Source organism: Denticeps clupeoides, chromosome 9 (genome assembly GCF_900700375.1).
Source record: "Denticeps clupeoides chromosome 9, fDenClu1.1, whole genome shotgun sequence".
NCBI classification, from domain to species: Eukaryota; Metazoa; Chordata; class Actinopteri; order Clupeiformes; family Denticipitidae; genus Denticeps; species Denticeps clupeoides.
Window position 1 is genome coordinate 22,716,981 of NC_041715.1, and position 23,629 is coordinate 22,740,609.

Genomic DNA, 23,629 nt, shown 5'->3' on the forward strand with positions numbered 1-23,629 from the left:
CTAAAACCTACCAAATGATGTTTAATGCATTGAAATGAATATTTGATCATTTAATCAAAACAGAAAGGTCAAATTTTATTAGTGACAGGTGACACTCATATGACAAGGTGACAACACCTTGTCTTTGCAAAAATGGACTTGAAGGGCTTTAGCGAGCTTTGAATATTAGAACACTTTTTGACAGTTTCGTTTTGCACTGAAACATTATTACAAAAGATGTTGGGAATAAAATGAGCCATTTTTTTTTATTAAAAATATATTTCAGCGGCACTTGAGGTCAAACCTTTGTCAGGGACTGTAGTGTGGTTGATTTATATATGTTAATACAGTTATGAAATCAATAACCATAAAATAACCGAGATCATCGTGACTATTCATACCCCCAGAATTTCTAATCGATGCAACCCTAGATGGGACATGACCAGATGTTATGTACTTTTTAATGATGGATGTGACGAAGGGGAGAAGGGCATGAGCAAGAGTAGAGAGTAAAATAATTTGTGTACTTTGTGGGGTCCAGGAGGACTGTAGACAACACAATAATGATCTGTAGATTTATGGAGGACTGAATTGAAACAGCATAGAATTCAAATGATGAAAAGTTGAGGTGCAAGTGAAATAAGGATGTGAAACACCAAACTGTAGACAGCACAATCCTCACTGCTGGCTGCGCAAAAAATGGTATGTGAGCATTTGAATTACATTACAGTTCAATTGTCTGTAGGGGACGAACCTCAATTCACCTCAGTTATTCAACAGTAATTACTTGATTTAGCACCTAAAGGTAACTGCCATTTCTTCACATAATGAATGGAAGAGAAAAGGCAAGAAAGACATACATTGTAATAGTTAAATATTTCATGTCACTTTTGTTTGCTTAAAATGATGACTTATTTAAATGCGTTATTTTGCACCCACATTCATTTTTACTGAATGCATTTTTGTTGTAGTACAGGCATAACACACACTCTCACATTCCAACCACATCTTCTAGCTTGTCAGCCTGTAAAACCAGGGGCTCCCGCCACACCCCATACACGCACCAAGCATGGCTCCATCATCGTGCTGTACAAATTCCTCTTCTGCTGCAGTCTTTCTGGACAGTTCCAGAGGAGAAGTTCCACACAGCTCAGCCACCGCTGGTGAATCTGTGTGGGGCGCGACTCCCACATTTCCCAGCAGCCTTGGTCAGACATTGTAGTCAGGGGCCTTTCCCTGTGGCTGGCGCAGTCGGATCTGAAGTGTGGTGAAGGCTCCCACCATCACATGGAACAGGATCTGCCATACATTGCGCAGTTCATAAAGGTACATGTTACACAGGCAGATGAGGGCAAAGGTCAGGAAGGACTTGATGTTCCTCCACACCGAGAAATAGGCGAGGAGACAGCACTACGGACAAAAAGGAAAGAGACCTTCAAATCACCTTCTCACAACTGCACACCTCAGTTGGCCACTTAATAAAGGTGTTAAGATTCTCAATGGCAGCCTTGGAATATCATGTCCGGCTCCACTGGGGAAGCATCCACACGGTCACGTGTCTCATGTACAGTTTCAGTATGGAACATTACAAACACGAGTAGTACTACACAAGCAATTACATTATTATAACAAAGCTATGTAAGGAGGGTTGAAATATACAGTGCCTGACATGGATTTTTGTACCAAGGCCAATACAAAGCATAGCATAGTTCTGAAGGGGATGGAAAAAGTTAAGGAAGTAAAAGCCACGGATATTTTGGCCATTTGGTCGACAGCTTTATTGTTTCATTCAGTTTGTTTAATCGATTCGAATCAGGTGTCCACAATATACAATCTTTCATCCAACGTATATCTCATCGTGATGGGGGATTTATGTATGTATGCACCATTTATACATGAGCTTGGTTGTTCAGTATGTTGGATCAGTATATTGAAACACTGCAGCACAGCACATGGTGACAACAAAATGTGTCCTCTGTATTTAACCATCAAGCTTAGTAAGCAGTGGGCAGCTATGAATGGCCGGGAAGCAGTGTGTGGGGATGAGACGTTGCTCATACGCACAACCTTCCCATTACGGGTCAGTTTCCTTACCCATTCGGCCAGCCACTGCTCCATTTATGTAGTCAGCTGACCGCATTCTTTGGGGATATAATATTGCTGAACCGAGACCTGACCAGCGGCAGTGAGGTCAGGTCAGGCTGGAGGTGGGAATGATTACTGAATCACTACATCAGTTCCGACAGAACACTATGTGCACAACTGACACATTTTGCCTTCAATGGAACAAAGATTCAACATCAGCACAAAATTAAGGGCCTCTTCTAATTTTGGAAGAGGACAAGTAATTGACTTTCTGCCTCCAATCGAGCCTCAGAAATCCCACTGTATCAGGGCAGTTTTCTTGCTGGTATGGTGGGAGTAGCCTAGTGTGTAACATACTCGCCTATGAGCCAGAAGACACAACGTCACTACCAAGACAAGTCTCCAGGGGGACTGTCCCTGTCACAAGTGATCATAAATGTGTTAAATGTGTATGTTAATTGTGCACATTAAAATCTGTCCATGAAATAATCGATTAATTAAATATTGAAGCGGTCAATATTTACCTGATAGAGGCAGGCAGCAGTGCCCAGGAAAAAAGCAATTACATAATTGAAGTCGGCATCATCATTCTGTAAACAGGGCAGAAAAAGAGTACATTGAGTGAATGGTACCATGGAGATCCATTATCATTAGATATGCCATCGAATTTAGATGTTGTGGTCAGAAGTATTATTTACACTCATAATGGGCATGAATTTGGCTCTTAATGATTTTTTAAAAAGTTGTGCCGTTTCTGCAGCAGAAAGATTGTACAAAATACACCTTTAATACACAGAGTGTATTATCCTAGCTAGCATGAATAAGTTTATTAAAATAAAACTATTTAAAATCACTAAGATGATTTCTGAGCAGAAGCTCAGTTGGTCTGATCTGGACGGTTGGAACAGGTTACCTCCCGTTTCTCATGCTTTTTCCACCCCTCCCCTAAAACATTATCTCCACCGACCGTCATGGCTTCCAAACGTGCGAAGCATTGCAGTTGCTCGGTGTTTGGATGTAAAATTGAGCAAAAAAAAACTCTTTTTTTTTTGTTCTGTCACGCGAGACTCTGAAGAACCTGTGGGTTCATTTATTAATTTATTCTGGTTGGTGAATGTTGATAACGTCATTTCTGTGAATGTCCCCTCAACCTCTATAGGCCGCTCTCCTCCTCGTCCCACTTCTCTCCTCCTCATTAGCATGACATTTCTCTGTACAATGAAATTCGTTCTTTGCTGTCCCCATACAAATGTCGAGTTTAAGATAAAAATGTTGTTGAGGACTAAAGTGTTAAAATAAATATGAACTGTAATACAGTGACAAGGAAATTACAGCAGAAAAATTACGCTATGAGGTTGATAGAGGGGATGTGCAAAGAGCTTAATGCAAAATTACAATTGAGGAGGTTCAATTGTTAAGGAGTCCATGTGGGCGAGGAAACAGTGCAGGGCAGCAGCGATAGCATCTGATGTGGAGCAAAAAAAAATGTATGTCAGGAAACCTTTAATAAAAAGGGAACCAAGGCTAAAATAACTAGAAATCACTGGTGCCACTGGGTTAAAAAATAATAAGCTTGGTTTTGAAAAGTTTAAAGCCATCCAGGCAATCAAACAATGATTTAAAAACCTATCTTTTTATTTTAAAAGGCAAATATTTGGGGGAATAATCAACATAGCAAATGAAAGAAATGCCACATTTGATTAAAAATGAGAGTGTAAAAAGTGAAAGTGAAGTGATTGTCAATGTGAAACACTGCAGCACAGCAAACGGTGACACAATGAAATGGTTCCTCCGGATTGAACCAATCACCTTAGTGAGCAGTGGGCAGCCATGAATAGGCGCCTGGGGACCAGTGTGTGGGGACGATTCCTTGATCAAGGGGACCTCAGTGGTACCTTGGTGGTTCGGAAATAATTCATTGGCATTGCACCTGAATGCCATGAGCCCTGCACCACAACATTTACATGTTATTACCTGCAGGAGACTTTCTATGGCATGAACCCCACGCAGCAGGTTCAAACCAGCACACAGCAGACTGAGCACACATGACACCACGCCCGGCAGGGTCACCGGCTCCAGCATCTGGTGTGGAGCTGCAACACACAATGCACACAACAGGATTTAAAGAAGCCGCTTGATCACACTGTTCGTTCCAACCTGACCTGCTAAGAGGAATCCTTAATCATACCTCCGACAACAGTTCTTGAAATATCAAGATTGTGTCTCATGAACAGTTGCTGCTGAATCAGAGATGAAATATTTCATGATAGAACACTGATCTAAAACTCTTCCAGAAACCTTTTACATAAATATAAAAAATATATAATAATACCCATCAGGAGCTGATGTACAATCAGATATGAGCACTGATTTGAAGATCTACTGCAATTAATCACTAAGTGAGTAACATTGTCCAAACTGCTCTTTATATTCACTTTTGTTTACACTCACTCACCATCCGGAACCGTTTAGACAGTTTATCTAATAATTACTAGTTATAGTTGTCCTTATCAATGTATAAATCAAGCCATAAAACTAAGGAGTCTGAAGTATTCATATTGAGTAATATTATATACACACACACACACAATGTGGACATGCCGAATCCCCCCAAGGTGCATTGCAGCAGGTGAGTGCGTACCTATGCCCTTGTATTTAGACGGGGCTTGATGGGAGAAGCCATTAATGGAACCCAGGTCCTCTGGAGAGAGCTGGTAAGGTGGGCGGAGCTTGATCTCTGTCTGCATGTCAGCTAGGCTGATTTTGGTGGAGAGGGATCGAGGGCTGTTGTAACGCTGCTTGATCTTCTGAATAAAGTTGTCTGTCATGAAAACAAACCCAAGAGTTGAAAAAGTCCAGAATATTACATCTCTGACAATACTAATTAATAATATTGGAAGCAAAAGTGGATTTATTGGCAGCAAGTTTTCCCTCAAATGTATTCTGCTTCAGTCAGCATGTCACTGCTCACCAAACTCGATGAATGAGTATGGCCGCACGGCACTGCTGATGCGTGTGGTGTCATATGTGACTATGAACTCCCTCTGTAGCTCGTCCAGGAAACAGAAGGCAAGCACGTTGGGGTAGCTCTCCCTGCAGATCATCATATAGCCCACCCCAAGAGAGCTGGTGAAGCTATGTATAAAGAACACACAACGTTAATATCACACTTACAAATATATTTATATAAAAAACTAAATAATCTTCACCTACTTAATACATGCACCTATACTTAATATTGTGTCTCCTGTCTCTCTATTGTGTGGAATTGACAGAAACTATAGTGATGAACAGAGATTAAAATCTCCATTAGATTAGTCTGTGATTTCAGGACTCCCATAATTTAGTGCATTAGTTGGTGATCAATCTAGTTTCAAAACTGACCACTCCACAGAGACTGCTCATCTGGCCATTACCAGGATCTTACCAGGTGACATGGAAGGGGACCTGCTCCTCACAAGTACTCTACTGGTGTCCCTCAGTGCTCAGTACTTGGCCCGCACATTTCTAATCCCTATCGCTCATATCTACAACATTAGAGGGATTCAGGTCATCTCCATTCTCAACTACTGTAACTTACTCCTGGTCTTCCTCTAAGTGCTACCCGACCTCTCCAGCTGCTGCAGCATGACTTGTTTTCAACCTTTCCCTCCACGTTCCCTTCCAACGTTCCCTCCACTGGCTTCCTGGAGCTGCACGCATCAGATACAAAATACTGATGCTTGCCTACAAAGCCAAGGAAGGGTCACTCCCTCCCAGAGGTGGAAAAATGACAAAAAAAATGTTATCAAGTAAAATGATCTTTATTTTGCTTAAACTCTACTCAAGTAAAAGTACCCATCTAAAATTCCACGTTAGTAAAATTTACTTTTACTCAAAGTTACATTCAATTACTTGATGTAAAAAAGGATTGGTCATAGATCCAATACAGCACTAGTTGCTTTTATTCAACTTTTAGGCAGTATAATGTTCGGACCACCCAATAAAACATCTAAGTACAGTTGGCCACAAAAGTACCAAACTCTTATTCGTATGGTACAACTCAAGCATTACAATAAAAAAAAGAAAATGAAGCCAACAATTAAAGTATCCAAAACACTTCCTTATTAACAAACTGTGCTTTATTACTGACAGATGAGCACACTTGGCTGCTGATATAAGAAATGAAATAAAGTGCCCTGCCCCACAGAATACTACAGTATTAGACTGTAAAGCTCTTGTTCAGTTTGAGCAATGTAATGTCTGGAGGTGCACATACAAAAAGCATATACAGTGCTTTTTATTTTTTTATAGCAGTTTTTTCCACATTTTATGTTATAGCATTATTCCAAAAAATTCCCCTCAGAATTCTACACACTACAAACCATAAGAACACCACGGTTTTGGCAAATTTATTAAAAATTAAAAAACTGAGAAAGGACATATACATAAGTATTCACAGCCTATGCCATGATGCTAAAAATGAGGCCAAATTGGCCCTGATCATCCTTGTGATGCTTCTGCAGCTTAATTGTGAAGTGAAAAGTGAAAGTGAACTGATTGTCATTGTGAAGCACAGTGAGCACAGTACACGGTGCATACAACAAAATGTGTCCTGCATTTTACTTGAGCAGTGGGCAGCCATGATAAGCACCTGGGAGCAGAGTGTGGGGCACCTTGGACGTGATTTGGACAGACACACGCCTGTATATATAAGGTCCCACAGTTCATGTCAGAGCACAAACCAAACATGAAGTCAAATGAATTGTCCGTAGACCTCCGAGACTGGATTATTTTGATCTGGGGTAGATTACAGAAAAATTGCTGCTGCTTTGAGAGCACCATTCAAAACCACCAGGACTCTTCCTAGAGCTGACCGATCGGGGGGGAAGGTACCAAAAACTTGGTGGAAATACGAAAGCGCTATGAATACTTTCCAGATGCACTGTATAGGCTATTTTACTTACTACCACATGCTTTCAAACTGATTCACCGTCCCCACACACTGCTCCCCGGGCACCTGTCATGGCTGCCCACTGCTCACTCAGGGTGATGGGTTAAATGCAGAGGACAAATTTATCTGCTGCTGTGTATCACAAGTGACAATCACTTCACTTCACACTTTTCATTGGTTGCTGTTTTGCCCAGATGCAATACTGCAATTTTCTGCATGGCTATGGTGTCGGCCTTTTCTTTTTTATTTGATTGGCTGGTAATTTCATTCTTATGTACAAGTGGGTAGGTTCTGAGTTGTTATACTGTTAACAGGATCTACAGATCGGCTCCAAGTGAACTAAATGAAGGATTTCAATGATAGATATGTAAAGCACTTATGTAAGTCACTCTGGATAAGAAAGTTAGCTCTGACTCTGCTGCAGTCAGAGCTTACTTTAAAAATGGATAAGGGTACATACTAACCATAAACTCAAACATATATGATTAGCAAATGGTTCATTTAAAAACTTTGTCACTTGTCCAAACGTTTTTATCATTTAGTAGGGAATACTGAGAAAGTAACAGAAAAGCAGGAAATTGCCTGATTAAATCAAAGTCTTTTGGAAATTATAATGATCAACCAGTGGTTGTGGATATTGCTAAGAATGATAATGAAATCTCTGATTGTGTTGTATGAACAGAGTGGAATATACATTTTTATTTGAAACACTATAGCACAGCTAAGGCACCAGCCATGACAGGTACACCTCACGTATGTTTAGGCAGTTTATTCTGACAGTCATACTGTTTCTACTGTTTTACTGATCCAGACCCAGGATAATGAAGCACTGTACCTTAATACCTGCAACTATCCATACTGCACTCATATCCACATAATACTCCACCACCATATAGTTCCTATATGATTATCATGCACCTACACTTTATCCCTACAGGAATACTGCTTCTAAAATATTATAGATATTCTATTTATATCATATATAATTATATTTAAATATAAATGGTATATTATATCTTCTTGGTAGCAACATAAGCATTTGTCTAATGTAGATGCACTCTTCTTTAGATAGGAGTCTGCCGAGTTTATAGACCCAACACAATTTACTCAGTGTGGAAAAAATTAGATGATGTACTGAAGTGCAAAATCTAAAAAAAAAAAAAAAAAAACTCACTTGACATTGTAATGCCCGCTCTTCAGTGTGCAGCGATCAGGAAATTGTCTGAGCTTCTTGGACACGTCCTTAAGATGTCTCTTGGAATCCTGAAGCCCTTTGTCCTGCTCAAAGTCCGTCGAAGCTGAAAGAGGTAGACCATCCCTCACACGAACTACTGAGGCGAAAAGGACCATCGACATTGTACTGGGCTGAAGAGTCTGAAAATATACATGTTGTGAAACCTGGAACATTAGAACATTGTTTTCAGTAGTAGTGTGAATTTAGAGAGCTAACCAATGCAAGTCAGACAGTAAATATATATAGTCAATGGAAGAAGGAGCTAAGAAGGTTAGTGGGTCTCCAAAAAGAGACCCACTAGCGGGTAAAGGTTGCCGGATTGAATGGCGATTGTGAGTCCTCTTCCTATCCCCCGGCACATTAGGCACACATGGAGCTGAAGATCTTCGCCCCGACAGGTTTGTCCACTGACTTGCATAGTAAATGAGGGTGGTAGAGGGTGGCAGTAGCCTAGTGGGTAACACACTCGTCTTTGAACCAGAAGAACCAGGTTCAAACCCCACTTACTACCATCGTGTCCCTGAGCAGGACACCTAACCCTGAGTGTCTCCAGGGGGGGACTGTCCCTGTAACCACTGATTGTAAGTCGCTCTGGATAAGGGCGTCTGGTAAATGCTGTAAATGTAAATGAGCGGTCAGGTGATGTGTTTTCGACTAGAGAGAAAGATGCAAAAATGGACCAGGATGTTAACAAGGGTATAAACGACATATTCTTGACAAAGTATAAGAGCTGTTCCAACTAAAAGGGAATATAAATATTATGTTTGTGTCTAATAGGTATGCATCTGGTAGTGGCCCGGCCCATCTGACAAACTGAAAAAGTTGAGGCCCCTGAGCTTAAAAGTTTGCCCAGCTTGACCAACCACTGCCCCCCAAGAACATGGAGCTCTTCATTTGTGTGTCGTGCAAGTCATGTAAATCAAACATTATAAAATGTTCAAATCGACATAATAAAAAGAAGTTGTATTTTGCTATATTAAGCACTATATGTCTAACGTTTAATGGAAATCAGTACCCTGGCCAGCGCATGGACCCGCCCCTACCCAGCACCTAACATCTCGCGAGATTTACTGCGTTTGTACAGTTCCTGTATAAACGTGTCCGCTAATGTCAAGTTTAGCAGGCTGCTACGTCAGTACCCTGGCCAGCGCATGGACCCGCCCCCGCCACGCACCTAACATCTCGCGAGATTTACTGCGTTTGTACAGTTCCTGTATAAACGTGTCTGCTAATGTCCAGTTTAGCAGGCTGCTACGTCAGTACCCTGGCCAGCGCATGGACCCGCCCCTACCCAGCACCTAACATCTCGCGAGATTTACTGCGTTTGTACAGTTCCTGTATAAACGTGTCTGCTAATGTCCAGTTTAGCAGGCTGCTAAATCTACGTTTAAACAAAATTCACATGATTTTCAATTTGACCTGTTACAATGTCGTACAGCTATAATATACTGTATAATATACTGCGCAAAGAACAGCGATAATTAAAATTACAATGCAGCAGCATGCTAGCATGCTGACATAAAATAAGAGAGAAAAATAAATGTAAAGAAAAAAGAAACTCATCTCTAATCTAATCTAATCTAAGGCACTAATGAGAAGTCTATTGAACCCTAGTCTTGGCTGCACTTCATTCCCATTTCGCTCCTTTCTGCTCCCTCAAAACAGGGAAGTTAGCTCTCGTTCAGCTTCCTAGTCGCGCATTGCAGACGCGTGTACACCAGCCGTCGCATTTTCACCTTGTTTACCTCAGGAACGTCGTCGTCCTCACGGTTGGGCAGTCATCACCGCTCTACTGCAGCCGCAGGTTCCCTGTGAAACGGCGCAGGAACTGCGAATCGTAGCCTGTGCGAAAAACGAACGAATCGAGTCACTGCAAAGGCATGCGCCAAATTCCTGCTAAATGCTAAATGTTCGCATCAATTCAAGTCAGCAATTTATGAGATCGTCTATTTTTAAACAGCATGAGAATCAGCTGTGACGACATCCAGCTAAGACGGTCGCGCTTCCGTTCACAAAGCACCTCCCACTGACCTGAGATCAGTGACCACCGTAGATCTGTGTGTGTCTACAAGGAACACCACAATGTGAGCGCCCCCCCACTGACCTGAGATCAGTGACCACCGTAGATCTATGTGTGGCTCCAAGGACCACCACAATGTGAGCGCCCTCCACTGACCTGAGATCAGTGACCACTGTAGATCTGTGTGTAGCAAGAAGGACCACCACAATGTGAGCGCCCCCACTGACCTGAGATCAGTGACCACCGTAGATCTATGTGTGGCTCCAGGGACCACCACAATGTGAGCGCCCCCCACTGACCTGAAGTGTTAATGCAGTTCAAAACGAAGTCTTCTCGGTGGTTCGCTGAAAATATGTAAATACCATAAATGTAAATATACTGCCTCGGGTTCGTTCTGGTTTGCAAAATATTGACTTTTGGAGTAAACTTTTGATTAATATGTATGTCTGGCTGTATCACAAACATTCAGTGGTGGAATGTAACGAAGTATTTGTACTTTGTTACTGTACATTTTTACGTATCTGTTCTTTATTTGTACTTTAAGTAAAAATAATAATGCATACTTTTTATTTTACTCCACTACATTTTGCGGCAATTATCTGTACAATGTTCTACAATTTATGCCGTTACTCGTTACATTTTATGAACACAATTTCCTCAAAATCTTGCATGAAAAAATAGTTCGCCTATCGCGTTCTGCCGTTGTTTGCCATTTCCTACCAATCAGGATTTATTAGCTTTACTTTACTTTACTTTACTTTACTTTACTGTATTTATTAGCTCCAATGATGGCAGAGCACGCGTCAGTTCGCAGCACGAGCTGGTAGACCGGCTTGATGAACATATAGAGGTAAGCTATGCTATGGTATGCTATGCTATGGTATGCTATGCTTTTGGGTATGTTATGACATGTTATGATACTATTATCTAGCGAAATGGTATAAAAATACCATGGCCATGATGAAATGGTATAATGGTATCTACAGAAATGGTATAAAAATCACACCTGTGTAGCTTCATTATTTTTTTTAACACGGTGGTAGGATAAAACTGGTTTATTAGCTCAGAGAAGATAGCTTAATGTCTTTGCTAGCATAATATCCAGCTCAGTGTTGTGCCAGTTCACACTGAAAAAGAACTAGTTCACATTCATAGTTCATTTTTTTAAATTGAACCAAGTTCACAGCTCAAAAAATGAACTAGTTCACGTTCATTCTTTAGTTTTTTTTTTCTTTCAGTCCATTTTTTCAGTCCGTGAAAATGTAAACAAACTGCTTCTGCAGAGGCGTCCAGACTCGAAGCACCAGCCATGCTAGCCTGTAATCAGCAAACTTTAAAACGTGAGCGCCGTTCAGTCTCGCCAGAGTGAACGTCACTCACATTCACGTTCATAATTTGTAAACTGATTCATTCAGTTCAGCGTTCACGAAAAATATGAACGCCGTTCATTGAACGCGTTCATGCACAACACTGGTCCATCTTGGCTGGAAGTGATGCTTTCCACTTGTTTCACAATCAGTAGTCATTTCTGACTAGAGATGTGATCACAATAGACCAACACTCCTGTATTTCCTGGGTTTCTCACATATTTCAGGACCCCCTCAAATTTTGTTTTGTATTGACTTAAATGCAATATCTCGTAATGATAAGGTTTATGTACATAGTTTTACACAGAAAATAGGCCTAATAATATACTTGATTGTGCTAGTTACTTTGTTACCACTGGTGTTTGGTTACTGTTGTGTTTCCCTTTTACTGCTCTTAACAGAAGTGTTGAATAGTTTTGCAAGTACATAAATGATTTTAAGATATATCATGTCCTGATTGGTTTATCTTAATGGTATATTAGTGGGTAATACCTAGTAGATAACTTGTCATCCACATAATTCTAAGGTACACACAGTATTGCAGAGTGCACACACAATAAGCACACCAAACTTTCCAATACACATATACTGTATAATTGCTTGTAATTATTATGAGCAATGACATCAGTACAGGCATAAGTCAGTATATGTACTATGCTTTTACAAAATGGCACACCCCAGATGTTGAGACAAACCATTGTGTGAGTACTTTTACTTAAAAAAATACTTTAAAGTAAATTTAAAAGTAAGTACTTAGGACTTTTACTTAAGTAAGATTGTTGATGTAGCACTTCTACTTTTACTTGAGGACAAATTTTGCAGGTTACTTGTACTTTTACTTAAGTACTAAGCTTCAGTACTTCCTCCACCACTGCAAACATTCTACAATAACGGTGTCCCGTTTGTTTTGTTACGTTAAACTGCAACAAAACCCATAATAATGCCTCTTGATTGTTCTAGTACCACATGCAGAATCATGGCCTGAGTTTCACCTGTATCCCTCAAATTCAAAGGATATGCAGTAAAATGCTATAGCGACTGCTATAGACCACAATATTGCAAATATTGCAAGAATTCAAGTGAACCAATATGCAAATATTGGAAACATAACCAAATATTATAATTTTATATTTTTAAACATAAAATATGTGTAACAGGTAGGGTGAAGGTGTGTAAATGTGTAAAGTGAAATTAAAGTGAAAATTTGTGCAGAATTCTGGGGGGATCAAGTCCAGACGTGAATGAAAGTGCTGGAGTGTATTAGTGTTCTGTCCTATGTAGTGTTGTTGTTGAGGGCTTGGATATCCTGCAGGAAGAAGCTCCTCCTCATTCTCTCTGTGTTGGACTTCAGGGAGCGAAAGCGCTTTCCTGATCGCAGCAGAGAGAAGAGTCCATTGTTGGGGTGGCTGAGGTCCTTCCTGGCCCTGGTACAGCACCGTTTGCTGTAGATAGATTGAAGGTCAGGGAGCTTGGTACTGATGATGCGTTCAGCTGATGGAACCACCCTCTGTAGGGCTCGCCTGTCCTGCATGGTGCTGTTCCCGAACCAGGTTGGGAGATGTTTCCCATCAGGATGCTCTCTATGGTGCAGGAGTAGAAGTTCCTGAGCACCTTGGAGGGCAGTCTGAAGTCTCTCAGGAGTCTGAGGCTGTAGAGACGCTGCTGGGCATTTTTCACCACGGTGTAGTCTCCCGGTTAGGAAGTTGGAGATCCACTGACAGGGAGATGAGCTGAGTTCCAGGTGCTCCAGCTTGGTGGTGAGTGTGGAAGGGATTATTGTGTTAAATGCTGAACTGTAGTCAATGAAAAGCATTTTAACATCATTTCCCTTCCGAGTGTCCAGGTGGGTGAGTACTGTATGGAGGAGATGTGATATGGCATCATCTGTGGACTGGTTGGGACGGTATGCAAACTGTAGTGGGTCGAGTGTATCTGGTAGTGAAGAAATGATGAAGTCTCTGACCAGCCGTTCAAAGATCTTCATCACTACTGAGGTGAGGGCTACAGGGCGGTAGTCGTTGAGGGAGGCAGGATGGGTTTTCTTGGGGACCGGAACAATGATGGACTACTTGAAGCATGTGGGGATCACCGACTGAGATAGAGAGAGGTTGAATATCTCTGTAAACACAGGTGCTAGCTGGTCCGCGCAGGCTCTGAGGATTCTCCCCGAGATGCCGTCTGGTCCTGCTGCCTTCCTGGTGTTCACTCTCTTGAAGGCTCTCCTCACATCATGCTCGGTGATGACGAACGCGTTCTCGGTGCTGGCAGTGTCCTCCCGTCTGCAGCTGTTGGAGCCGCTAGCCGTAGCATCGCTAGCCGTAGCATCGCTAGCACCTTTAGCTGCAGCCTCGAAGCGAGCACAGAACGTGAGTACTATGTGGAGAAATATTGGGTAGGATAGGATCACTAGGAGAACCAGAAGGCTTCATGTGAACAATAATTTCATCCATATATGATATATGGTCGAAGACAGCTGAGCATGTGACATAGATGGAGGGGTCATAGGTAGGTGGACACATGAGGGCCCTGGTGCTCGACACCTTATTAATTAAGAAGTCTACAAAGTTCTCATTATCCATGTAGGCTGATTGTGGAGCATTAACAACAGAATATTCCGTTTTAAACAGTACACAGAGATTGTGGGATGTCAATAACACCAGAAAAATGTTTGGTTTTAGCAGTTTTCACAGTTCTCTGATAGCAGCGCCATCAGTCTTTCAATATATAGAAAGATACCTGCAGCTTGTCCTTCTTCCACTTTCACTCAGCTCTCTTGCATTTGTGCCTGGCAATGTGCACAGCTTCATTTAAGCAGGTCTCACATCTAGATATGGAGATCCGTAAATTCAGCAGGGCCAGAGTCCAATAAATATAAACACAATGAATCGAAAGCTGATATAGTTCCGACATCTGAGTTAGGACACAGAAATTCAATGTGGTCAATAGCTGAGTTAAAAGCAGCAGAGAGTTTCAAATACTCTGGAACCAGGTACAAAAACAATGAAGAGGATCATGGCCCTTTCGCGGGAATATTGAATTTCTTCCATCTCTAACGGACAGGGGTTTTGATAAGTGGGCGGAGAAAAAGGTAATGACTGTAAACCAACGTTTTGAGGGAAATGTAATGAAAACCTTCACCCAACTAAGAAACAACTTTAATTAATAAAACATAAGAATTGGGATCATCTTCGAAGAGAACCAACAAACATACAGAAAGATTTGATTCATCTGATTGAAAACAGCGGTGTAAAGAAAAAACAAGTGTCTTTAATCTACTGCAACCTGAGGAAGGATATGTCAGATAATACCCAACATATAAAGCAACTATGGCACATGGAACTCAATGTGACATTGGATGATGATACTTGGAAAAGTGTTTCTTCTGGTTGTCATAAGGGGGTGGGCAGCCAAATGTGGAAGGAATTTGACTGGAAGTCTAAAATTCGATTTTTCAGGACACCACTGAAGTCTCGCCGCTCTGGGAATTGGGGTGGCAGTAAGTGCTGGAGGTACTGTGGACTTGTGGGTGATCAAACACACATATTCTGGGACTGTCCCACTGTTCAACATTTTTGGACTGAAGTTAAGGGGCCCGTAGAAAAGCTCCTTAAAGTGAATCTTTCCTGGGACCCTTTAACGTGTCTACTGGACAAATGATCTGTCCCAGGATCAGAACACTTTGCTACAGCTCCTACTTATTGGTTGAAACCTGAACCCCCCACAATCTCACAGTGGATATAAAAACCAGACAGTTATATTTAATGGAACGGTTGACAGCACAACTACAGTTGAAGACTCTCATCTTTGAAAGAAGATGGGGACCAGTTCAAAGCCTTGTTGGTTACTTATGTCTCTTTTAAGTTTATATTTTTGCTTGAAGTTTGTCTATTTATTCATTTTTATTGTAATTCTATATCTTTTTTTGAGAGCTCGGGCCCAGTCTCAGGACTGTTGTATAGTTGGTAATAACGTAATAAAAGTTAAAGAACTGAGCAGCAGTGGAAGAATTAATAATACGCCTGCGACGTATAGGAGCAGGAAGTTTATCTGTATGACAAGGCAGGGACAAGTCAAATACAACAGACATATGATCTGAGAACACAGCATTACAAACATCAAGGTTACAAACTGTGAAACCTTTAGTTCAGACCCAGAGTGTACCCGCGTTCATGCACGGTGCCTTTAGGACAGGTTTCTCAGGACAGAAGACGTGCATATTAAAATCACTCGATCATATTCCTGCCAGGAAATCTGCAAAGTCACCAATAAAGTCCTTATTGTACTTGGGAGGTCTGAACACGGGCAGAGCAGAGCTCAGCTCAGAGCTGGAATAGGACGCTGTCAGGACTGGGGGACCAGTCTGGAGAGCGGTAATAAGGCCATGTTGAGCGGACCGTACGACTCCTGTTTGTGGTTGTTTTCAGTTCTGCCAATCGGCACACGCCTGCGGGTTAGTTGATGTTTTCGGCCCTCGTGTCATTTTTCTTGTATTATTTAATAAATCACGTTTGCACGATGTCCCGCCTCTGCGCTTTTTCTGTCCATCCTGTCCAAACTGGACCAGATTGTCAAAAGAAGGTTGGAGGTCCAGGAGTGTCTGCTGATTATAAACCACCAGAGAGTTGGTATTTAGCATGAACACTGTCAGGGGACGGAGAGACAGGTGGCAAGCCGCACACACTCAGGCGCCATGTTATGTATCGTAGCTTTTTCAGGACAGGAGCCATTTACATTTACAGCATTTACCAGACGCCCTTATCCAGAGTGACTTACAGGGACAGTCCCCCTGGAGACACTCAGGGTTAAGTGTCTTGCTCAGGGACACGATGGTAGTAAGTGGGGTTTGAACCTGGATCTTCTGGTTCATAGGCGAGTGTGTTGTACCACCACAGGAGCCTCGTAGAATATAATTATCTGCTACGAGTGGGAATGAAGGACCAAGTCAGTTCCCCACAGGTTTCAGTGGAGCGCTAAAGAGTTCAGGAATTTCTCTACGCTGCCCTCTTTAAGGGCGGGGTGCTGGCAGGGGCATGAGGAGAGGAGGTGGATGAGGGGTTCAGCTGTCAGGAGATATTTTGGATATTTGGCTTGTTCTATGTTTCCCCTTCCCTGCCTTCCACAGATGCCACTTTTCATGGATAACAGAGGGCCAGCTGTTGACTTCAGTCAGGCGCCTAAAAATATCTGGAGTGGGGCAGGACTCTCCCAGGACACCCTCATCCTGAAAGCAGTACAAGGACAGAACCTGGGTACCCCGCACGTAGACATTGAAAATTGTGGAGAATTCTCAAGGATAAAGATACAGAAGGCGCCAGAGTAGACGAGTGGAGCAGGGGACACATCCAGGCTGACTGAGGAGGCTTCAGACATGAAACTGAGTGTGGCTCTGTTCTTTGCTGGACTCTTTGGGGCACTGGCCACCCTGTTTATTCTGCTCTCTTTTGGGACAGACTACTGGCTTGTGGCCTATGAGACCTGTCATAAAACAGCACTTGATGTGGAGGTCAGTGGGTTGAGGTTAGAAATATTTTTTTCGATATTGAGTAGCAGTTGAGGAGCACATGTGTAAGTACTAATTTTATACAGGAACCTACAACTCAGCCTTATTGTAAGTGTACATTTATGAGATATCTGTTAGATCGTGTGATTTTTATGTCTCTGAAATCAGATTTGACCTGATTTGGTTTAGTCAATTTATGTTTTAGAGTAAACATGACAAATAAGGAAGCAAGAATGTTGCACTCATGTCTGCCTTTTTAATCCAAATGAATGCAATAGTTTGCATACAGCTATACATCCCTTGGTGGTAATAATTGTGGTTCATAGTGAAGTGAGATACATAACTGTTTAGATTTGAGTTTTTTTTATTTTAATGTACAAATATGATAGTCCAATGCATAAACAATGTATAAAGAACATTTGTGTGTAAGTGAATATAACATTTATAACTCTTTACAGATATTATGCAAACATGAGAAAATCTATCAATGAATAATACTTTAGATTAACTGCCAGATAGACTTACTGTAAAAATACCATACTCTTTATAAAGAGTTGATTTATGGTATGTACAAGTTGTATGTAAACCTATATCTAATATTGGGGTAGCTGTAATTTAATAGACGTGGCCAACACTCTGCATGGACATGGATATATAGATATCTGAATATGAGCTATTAATAGACCATGTGTCAGATAAACAGATATACTGAAAGTGAAGAAAGAGGGTGAAGGGTAAAATGTTGAAATAACCGGAAGTGTTGGGGTGCGTCATGTGACCTGTGCTTCTTTTGTTATGTGCTAAATTCTGCTACTGCTACTATATTGGCAGAACTGCTGTCATAGGAACATTTGGACCATGACCATCACGCCAATGCAGGCGACAGTGGCCTAAATGCCAGATGTCAGATGATTGTAAAAGATAAAGTCGTAAAGGCATGGATGGACCTGCTATCTACTAGTCTGAAGATAACACGTATATCTGAGATTGTAAAAGATCTACACACACTGCCTTACTAGAAAAGATATTCCATTTTGATCTGTGACCTTGTGCAACATCTCAACATTTATTTGTATCTGCAGTTGCACTTTTGTCAGATTTTGTTTAGCAACTGGCAACACAGAACAGAATGATGCAGCACAGTGTATTTTTTATTGCATTTTTGCTCTTCTCAATGACTTTGGCGTGCAGTGGACAAGATTCCTTAACTAACTTTCTATTAATTTCTCATGTCTGTTTCCTCACTCCTGCAGCCTGGTGATGTTGCGGTAAACCAAGACCTGGACAAATTCTACCCTGACAAATTCTACCATGAGGGATTCTTCTGGCTATGTTCTTTTAAAGGGAGACTTGAATCGTCCCCAGGAGACAATCTGCTGAAATTCTGGTTCAGTGAGTAATCTTTATAATCTTTATAATTGATCAATATTTGTTGAAAAATGCCATGTTCCGGCCCGAGCCTCATCATCAGTATAAATGTGTCTAGTAATGTGTTTAACACATCGCTGTCTCTGCGTTCACCGTCCCCTGTATTAGTATTTTGAGTTCAGTAAATCCCCTACTTTGTTAGTCATGCGTTTGTGTCCTTTTTTCTTTATAAAGATTATGGACATTTCTCATTTGTTGTGGCTGTGGCTCCACATCGGCATGGTGATTGAGGTCTTGTGAGTTTGATTTCCCTGACTGGTCACTTGCTGACACCATGTGGGGTTTTTCAATTTCCCACAACATAATATGACCAAGGCTGACTTATGACCAACGGATTCAATCAGACTTGCGATTTCATGAACTTACCATGTGGGAATTTACAGAAAGTTTGTAAATGCTGAGTATTTTTTTCATTTATCCTCAGCCAATCAACAGGAAATTAAAGAATGCAAACCTGCCTTCCTGTTCCCATTCCCAGTGTCTGTAGAATCCCACAACACTACCATCTATGACTCTGCCATCAGTAAGGGGGTTTTCTTCTTATTAGTGTTAAATTCTCTCTCAATATGTGACAAGAATGCAAACCAAGTTGATCACGGACACTTTGTGGTGTAGTTTACAGGGGCTTCTGGAGTATTTTCCTACTGGTTGGTGTAGCTGCTGTTGTGTTGGGTGGGTTTATTATCATCTGTGCCGCTCCATTTGCAAGCCACTGCCTCTATAAGGCTGGTGGAGGACTTTACCTGATATCAGGTAAGTGATAATGTATAGTGAATTTATTATAACATTAATTATTATTATTCTCAAATTGTACTCTTTCAAAACCTGTCTCTTTTTCCCTGTCCTCAGTGCTGTTTGTCCTGGCTGCCACCGTGATGTCTGTCATCTGGAATGAGGCTTTGCATATGATTCCACAGTATGAGCAGCACCATCAGGGCAAATGTGAGAAGTTCCAGGTGAACATTATGTATGGCATATCTTTCATGCTTGCCCCTGTGGGGGTTTTCTTCTGTCTGCTGGCTGGCCTGCTCTTTCTTTTGATTGGTCGCTCTTTGCAGATGCACAGCAAGTAAGCCAGCCTTTAGATAAGGAGAAGAGGTGATGAACTGAATGCTTATCAGAACTGGGTTGCTCCACTTATTGGATAGTATATGATGCCACTACGTTTATTGTTGACAACCTTATTGGTGATGACTGTAATAGCCTGATAACTGCTGCATTTATAGAAATTGTATGCGGGTTAGCTGAGATTAATACAGCAGATTGTGTATGATATGTAGTCCTGTACCCTCTAAAATAACTGCTTTTCCTTGGACAACTGTGGCTGTAATTAAGCAAAGAACGGCTTAAATGCTTAAAAGCATTAGAATGCTTAACTGATTAATAGCACATTAGATGTAAATATAAATGCTATTTCTTAAATACTTTTGAACAGAAATAACTACTGTTTGCATATGTGCAGATAAATGCTGCTGTGCACTCTTTAAATGTGTGTATAAATATATAAGAATATACATAGTAATCCAAAATGTTATCTGTGTTTTTATCATGTAAATCAAGAGGAATGTTGTCTGTAAATAAATATTTTTATGGAACAATATCATGTTTTTTCTGGTCCTTTGAAAAGAATAAATACACTATAGAATTGCTATAGGATTTGAATTAAAGTTCACAGGTTCGGGTGTATTATTATCTGTGAAATATGTGACTTGTAGCAATGCATTGGTTTAGTGTAGTCTTTGCATCAAGCAGTCATTTTAGTTATTATTAGTCTTCTATTATTAGACTGAAAGGGGGCAGTGGTCGCCGAGCGGTTAAGGAAGCAGTCCTGTATCAGCAGGTTGCCGGTTCGAATCCCGATGCACCAAGATCCGTCCCTACACACTGAAAAATGAATAAATATATATAATATATGGCAAGGTTTACTAAAACTGCATAACTGAATTGATTCATTAAAACAATAACCTTCAAATGGTCCAGCCCCAAAATAATAATGAAATAAATGATTTGGCCTGATTTCATCCCCGGGACTAAATCAGGACTGGCAGAAGAGTTATTATTCAGATGCAATTCAAACATCTGACAAGCAGTGTAATTTAAAAGTAAGGGGGTTCAGGTTTTTATGGATTTACTACTTTTTATGAGTAGACGATCAGTTCTGATGCTGCAGAACATCTGCCAGACGGTAAGAGGGAGAACAGGGCATGTGAGGGGTGGTGAGAGACAGTCTGTAGCACTGGGTAATGTTGCTGCCTTGTCCACAGTCACCATGGCACAGTAAAACTGGGCAGAATGAGTTGCAGAATGAACCCTTAATCAGAGCGACTTACAACGTGCTTCCATATTTCCATCAATGAAGTGACCAGTTCTGGTTCTTTAGGACCCCAACTATGAATACAATCTTTTTATTCACTCTGTTCTAGTTTCTATACAGAAATCAGACAAGAAGAAGGTTACAAGTTCATCTAAATATTCTTTAAAGAGGAAAGTCTTGAGCTGCCGTGTGAAGGTGCTCAGTGACTGAGCTGTTCTGACCTCGAGGGGAAGTTCATTCCACCACCGAGGGGCCAAGACGGAGAAGAGTCTAGATGAGCGTCTTCCTTTTACCTTCAGAGATGGAGGGACCAGGCGAGCAGTACTGGAGGCTCGGAGTATACCAGGTGCAGTGTGAGGTGTAATAAGGGCTGTGAGGTAGGATGGTGCTACTCCATGTTTGGCTTTGTAGGCCAGCATCAGTATTTTGAACCTGATGCGTGCAGCTACTGGGAGCCAGTGGAGGGAACGTAGCAGAGGGGCGGTGTGGGAGAATTTGGGAAGGTTGAAGATCAGTCGTGCTGCTGCATTTTGTAGTAGTTGTAGAGGTCATAGAGGTAGACCTCACCAAGTGATCTCATGTAGAGGGAGAAAGGGAGAGGACCTAGCACTGAGCCTTGAGGGAAACCAGTGGAGAGTCTATGTGAGACAGAGGTGGATCCTTTCCAAGTCACTTTTTAAGATCGCTCATCAAGGTAGGAAGCAAACCACTGCCATGCTGAGCCCTGAATTCCAAGCCTCTGGTTAACTGTGTCAAATACTGTAGAGAGGTCAAGGAGAATAAGAACCGATGACAGTTTTGCCAATCTGGCCACATGTAGCTTGGTAACAGCCAGTAGAATTCTGTAGAATGAGCTGTTCTGAAGCCAGACTGGTTAGGATCCAGGAGGTTGTTTTGTAACAGATGAAGTGATACCTGAATGTAGACACAGCGCTCAAGGATTTTAGAAAGAAATGAGAGGAGGGAAACTGGTCTGTAGTTGATGTATGTAGGATCAGCAGTGGGTTTCTTTAGGATTGGAAGAACCCTGGCTGTTTTAAAGGCAGATGGTAAATGGTATAAGATATAAGATATGATATAAGAAATGATAGGGATGAGGTCAGGGGAGATGGTTTGGAGCATTGGATGGGATGAAGGGATTGAATCTAGTGGACAGTTGCTTGGATTGCTTGTTGATGTGATCTGAATGATTTAATGTTATGTGAGTTTAGAAAACTGATTTAGAGCAAATTTAGAGTCTTCAGAGGGTAGAGTAGGATTTGTGGTGGAGAATGTCTTACTGATTTATATCTCATGTATGAATACTAGCATAAGTTTGCAGGGGTGATCTGGTTGGCCGTGTTGACAGGTTTTGGACCAGGGCGGTATTAGCCTGGTGGGTAACACACTCGCCTCTCAACAAGAAGACCCAGGTTCAAATCCCACTTGTCCTGCTCTGTGCTGGACAAGTGGGTAAGATCACTAATCAAGGTAGGAGGCATGTGCTGCTCTGTACATGTTTCCCTTCTCATTTCCTCAGTCCAATAGACACACAGAGAGACATGGCTGCTGAGGATGTAATGCCACACACACACACACACACACACACACGGCTATTCTATCCTATTATCTACTTTTAGAAAAGTTGTCTCTGCTGAAGTCTTGTTACACATATTTTGTCTTTTTTTTTTATTTAAATTGAATAATTAATTGTTTTATTTCTTAAGGAACACAGCAAGTGATCAGAATAAAAAACTATTTCACCAAACAATCTTTTTAAAAGGAAAAAAACAACCTCTGTTTGGGATTCTTACCAATTTTTCTAATTTCTGAAAGAAATCATCTTATTCATTGTTTGTATGAACATTGAGGTAAGACGGGCAGGACGGGTGGAGGAGACGATCTTTGGGGTTAGACAGGCAGGACGGGTAAAGGAGAAGATCTTTGAGGTAAGACGGGCAGGACGGGTGGAGGAGAAGATCTTTGGGGTTAGACAGGCAGGACGGGTAAAGGAGAAGATCTTTGAGGTAAGACGGGCAGGACGGGTGGAGGAGAAGATCTTTGGGGTTAGACAGGCAGGACGGGTAAAAGAGAAGATCTTTGAGGTAAGACGGGCAGGACGGGTGGAGGAGACGATCTTTGGGGTTAGACAGGCAGGACGGGTAAAGGAGAAGATCTTTGAGGTAAGACGGGCAGGACGGGTGGAGGAGAAGATCTTTGGGGTTAGACAGGCAGGAAGGGTAAAGGAGAAGATCTTTGAGGTAAGACGGGCAGGACGGGTGGAGGAGAAGATCTTTGAGGTAAGACGGGCAGGACGGGTGGAGGAGAAGATCTTTGGGGTTAGACGGGCAGGACGGGTAAAGGAGAAGATCTTTGAGGTAAGACAGGCAGGACGGGTGGAGGAGAAGATCTTTGAGGTAAGACGGGCAGGACGGGTGGAGGAGAAGATCTTTGAGGTAAGACGGGCAGGACGGGTGGAGGAGAAGATCTTTGGGGTTAGACGGGCAGGACGGGTAAAGGAGAAGATCTTTGAGGTAAGACAGGCAGGACGGGTGGAGGAGAAGATCTTTGAGGTAAGACGGGCAGGACGGGTGGAGGAGAAGATCTTTGAGGTAAGACGGGCAGGACGGGTAAAGGAGAAGATCTTTGAGGTTAAATGGGCAGGACGGGTGGAGGAGAAGATCTTTGAGGTTAAATGGGCAGGACGGGTGGAGGAGAAGATCTTTGAGGTTAAATGGGCAGGACGGGTGGAGGAGAAGATCTTTGAGGCTAGACGGGCAGGACGGGTGA

General features: G+C 41.8%; 2 protein-coding genes across 5 annotated transcripts; one reads left to right on the forward strand and one right to left on the reverse strand.

The window, feature by feature from the left end:
* Positions 1 to 226: 226 nt before the first annotated feature.
* On the reverse strand, positions 227 to 10,245 carry LOC114797098 (vesicle-trafficking protein SEC22a-like). Of its 3 annotated transcripts, none has more exons than XM_028991746.1 (7): positions 9,977 to 10,245; positions 8,172 to 8,371; positions 5,036 to 5,199; positions 4,706 to 4,885; positions 4,039 to 4,157; positions 2,589 to 2,654; positions 1,189 to 1,389 (listed from the first exon to the last, which is right to left on the reverse strand). In XM_028991746.1, the coding sequence occupies exons 2-7, from the start codon at positions 8,351 to 8,353 to the stop codon at positions 1,189 to 1,191; spliced, it is 912 nt and encodes a 303-aa protein (XP_028847579.1). In that variant the 5' UTR covers positions 8,354 to 8,371; positions 9,977 to 10,245. The 3 variants fall into 3 exon arrangements, with proteins under 3 accessions (XP_028847578.1, XP_028847579.1, XP_028847580.1); XM_028991747.1 differs by having other exon boundaries at positions 8,172 to 8,395; XM_028991745.1 differs by lacking the exon at positions 9,977 to 10,245 and having other exon boundaries at positions 227 to 1,389; positions 8,172 to 8,793.
* A 6,525-nt stretch (positions 10,246 to 16,770) lies between these two features.
* On the forward strand, positions 16,771 to 20,144 carry tmem182a (transmembrane protein 182a). Of its 2 annotated transcripts, XM_028991681.1 has the most exons (6): positions 16,771 to 16,996; positions 17,069 to 17,121; positions 18,372 to 18,510; positions 18,971 to 19,069; positions 19,162 to 19,299; positions 19,396 to 20,144. In XM_028991681.1, the coding sequence occupies exons 1-6, from the start codon at positions 16,987 to 16,989 to the stop codon at positions 19,617 to 19,619; spliced, it is 663 nt and encodes a 220-aa protein (XP_028847514.1). In that variant the 5' UTR covers positions 16,771 to 16,986; the 3' UTR covers positions 19,620 to 20,144. The 2 variants fall into 2 exon arrangements, with proteins under 2 accessions (XP_028847514.1, XP_028847513.1); XM_028991680.1 differs by having other exon boundaries at positions 16,780 to 17,121.
* Positions 20,145 to 23,629: the final 3,485 nt, after the last annotated feature.

Bases quoted from the DNA above. Each gene is read 5' to 3' on its own strand.
- LOC114797098 (XM_028991745.1), bottom strand. From the start codon at position 8,404: ATGTTCCAGGTTTCACAACATGTATATTTTCAGACTCTTCAGCCCAGT. The intron at 4,886-5,035 runs GTGAGCAGTGAC...TTTTCATGACAG, and splicing joins ATACTCATTCATCGAGTTTG to ACAACTTTATTCAGAAGATC. The intron at 2,655-4,038 runs GTAATAACATGT...CCCTGTTTACAG, and splicing joins CCATAGAAAGTCTCCTGCAG to AATGATGATGCCGACTTCAA.
- tmem182a (XM_028991680.1), top strand. From the start codon at position 16,987: ATGAAACTGAGTGTGGCTCTGTTCTTTGCTGGACTCTTTGGGGCACTG. The intron at 18,511-18,970 runs GTGAGTAATCTT...ATTTATCCTCAG, and splicing joins TCTGCTGAAATTCTGGTTCA to CCAATCAACAGGAAATTAAA. The intron at 19,300-19,395 runs GTAAGTGATAAT...CCCTGTCCTCAG, and splicing joins AGGACTTTACCTGATATCAG to TGCTGTTTGTCCTGGCTGCC.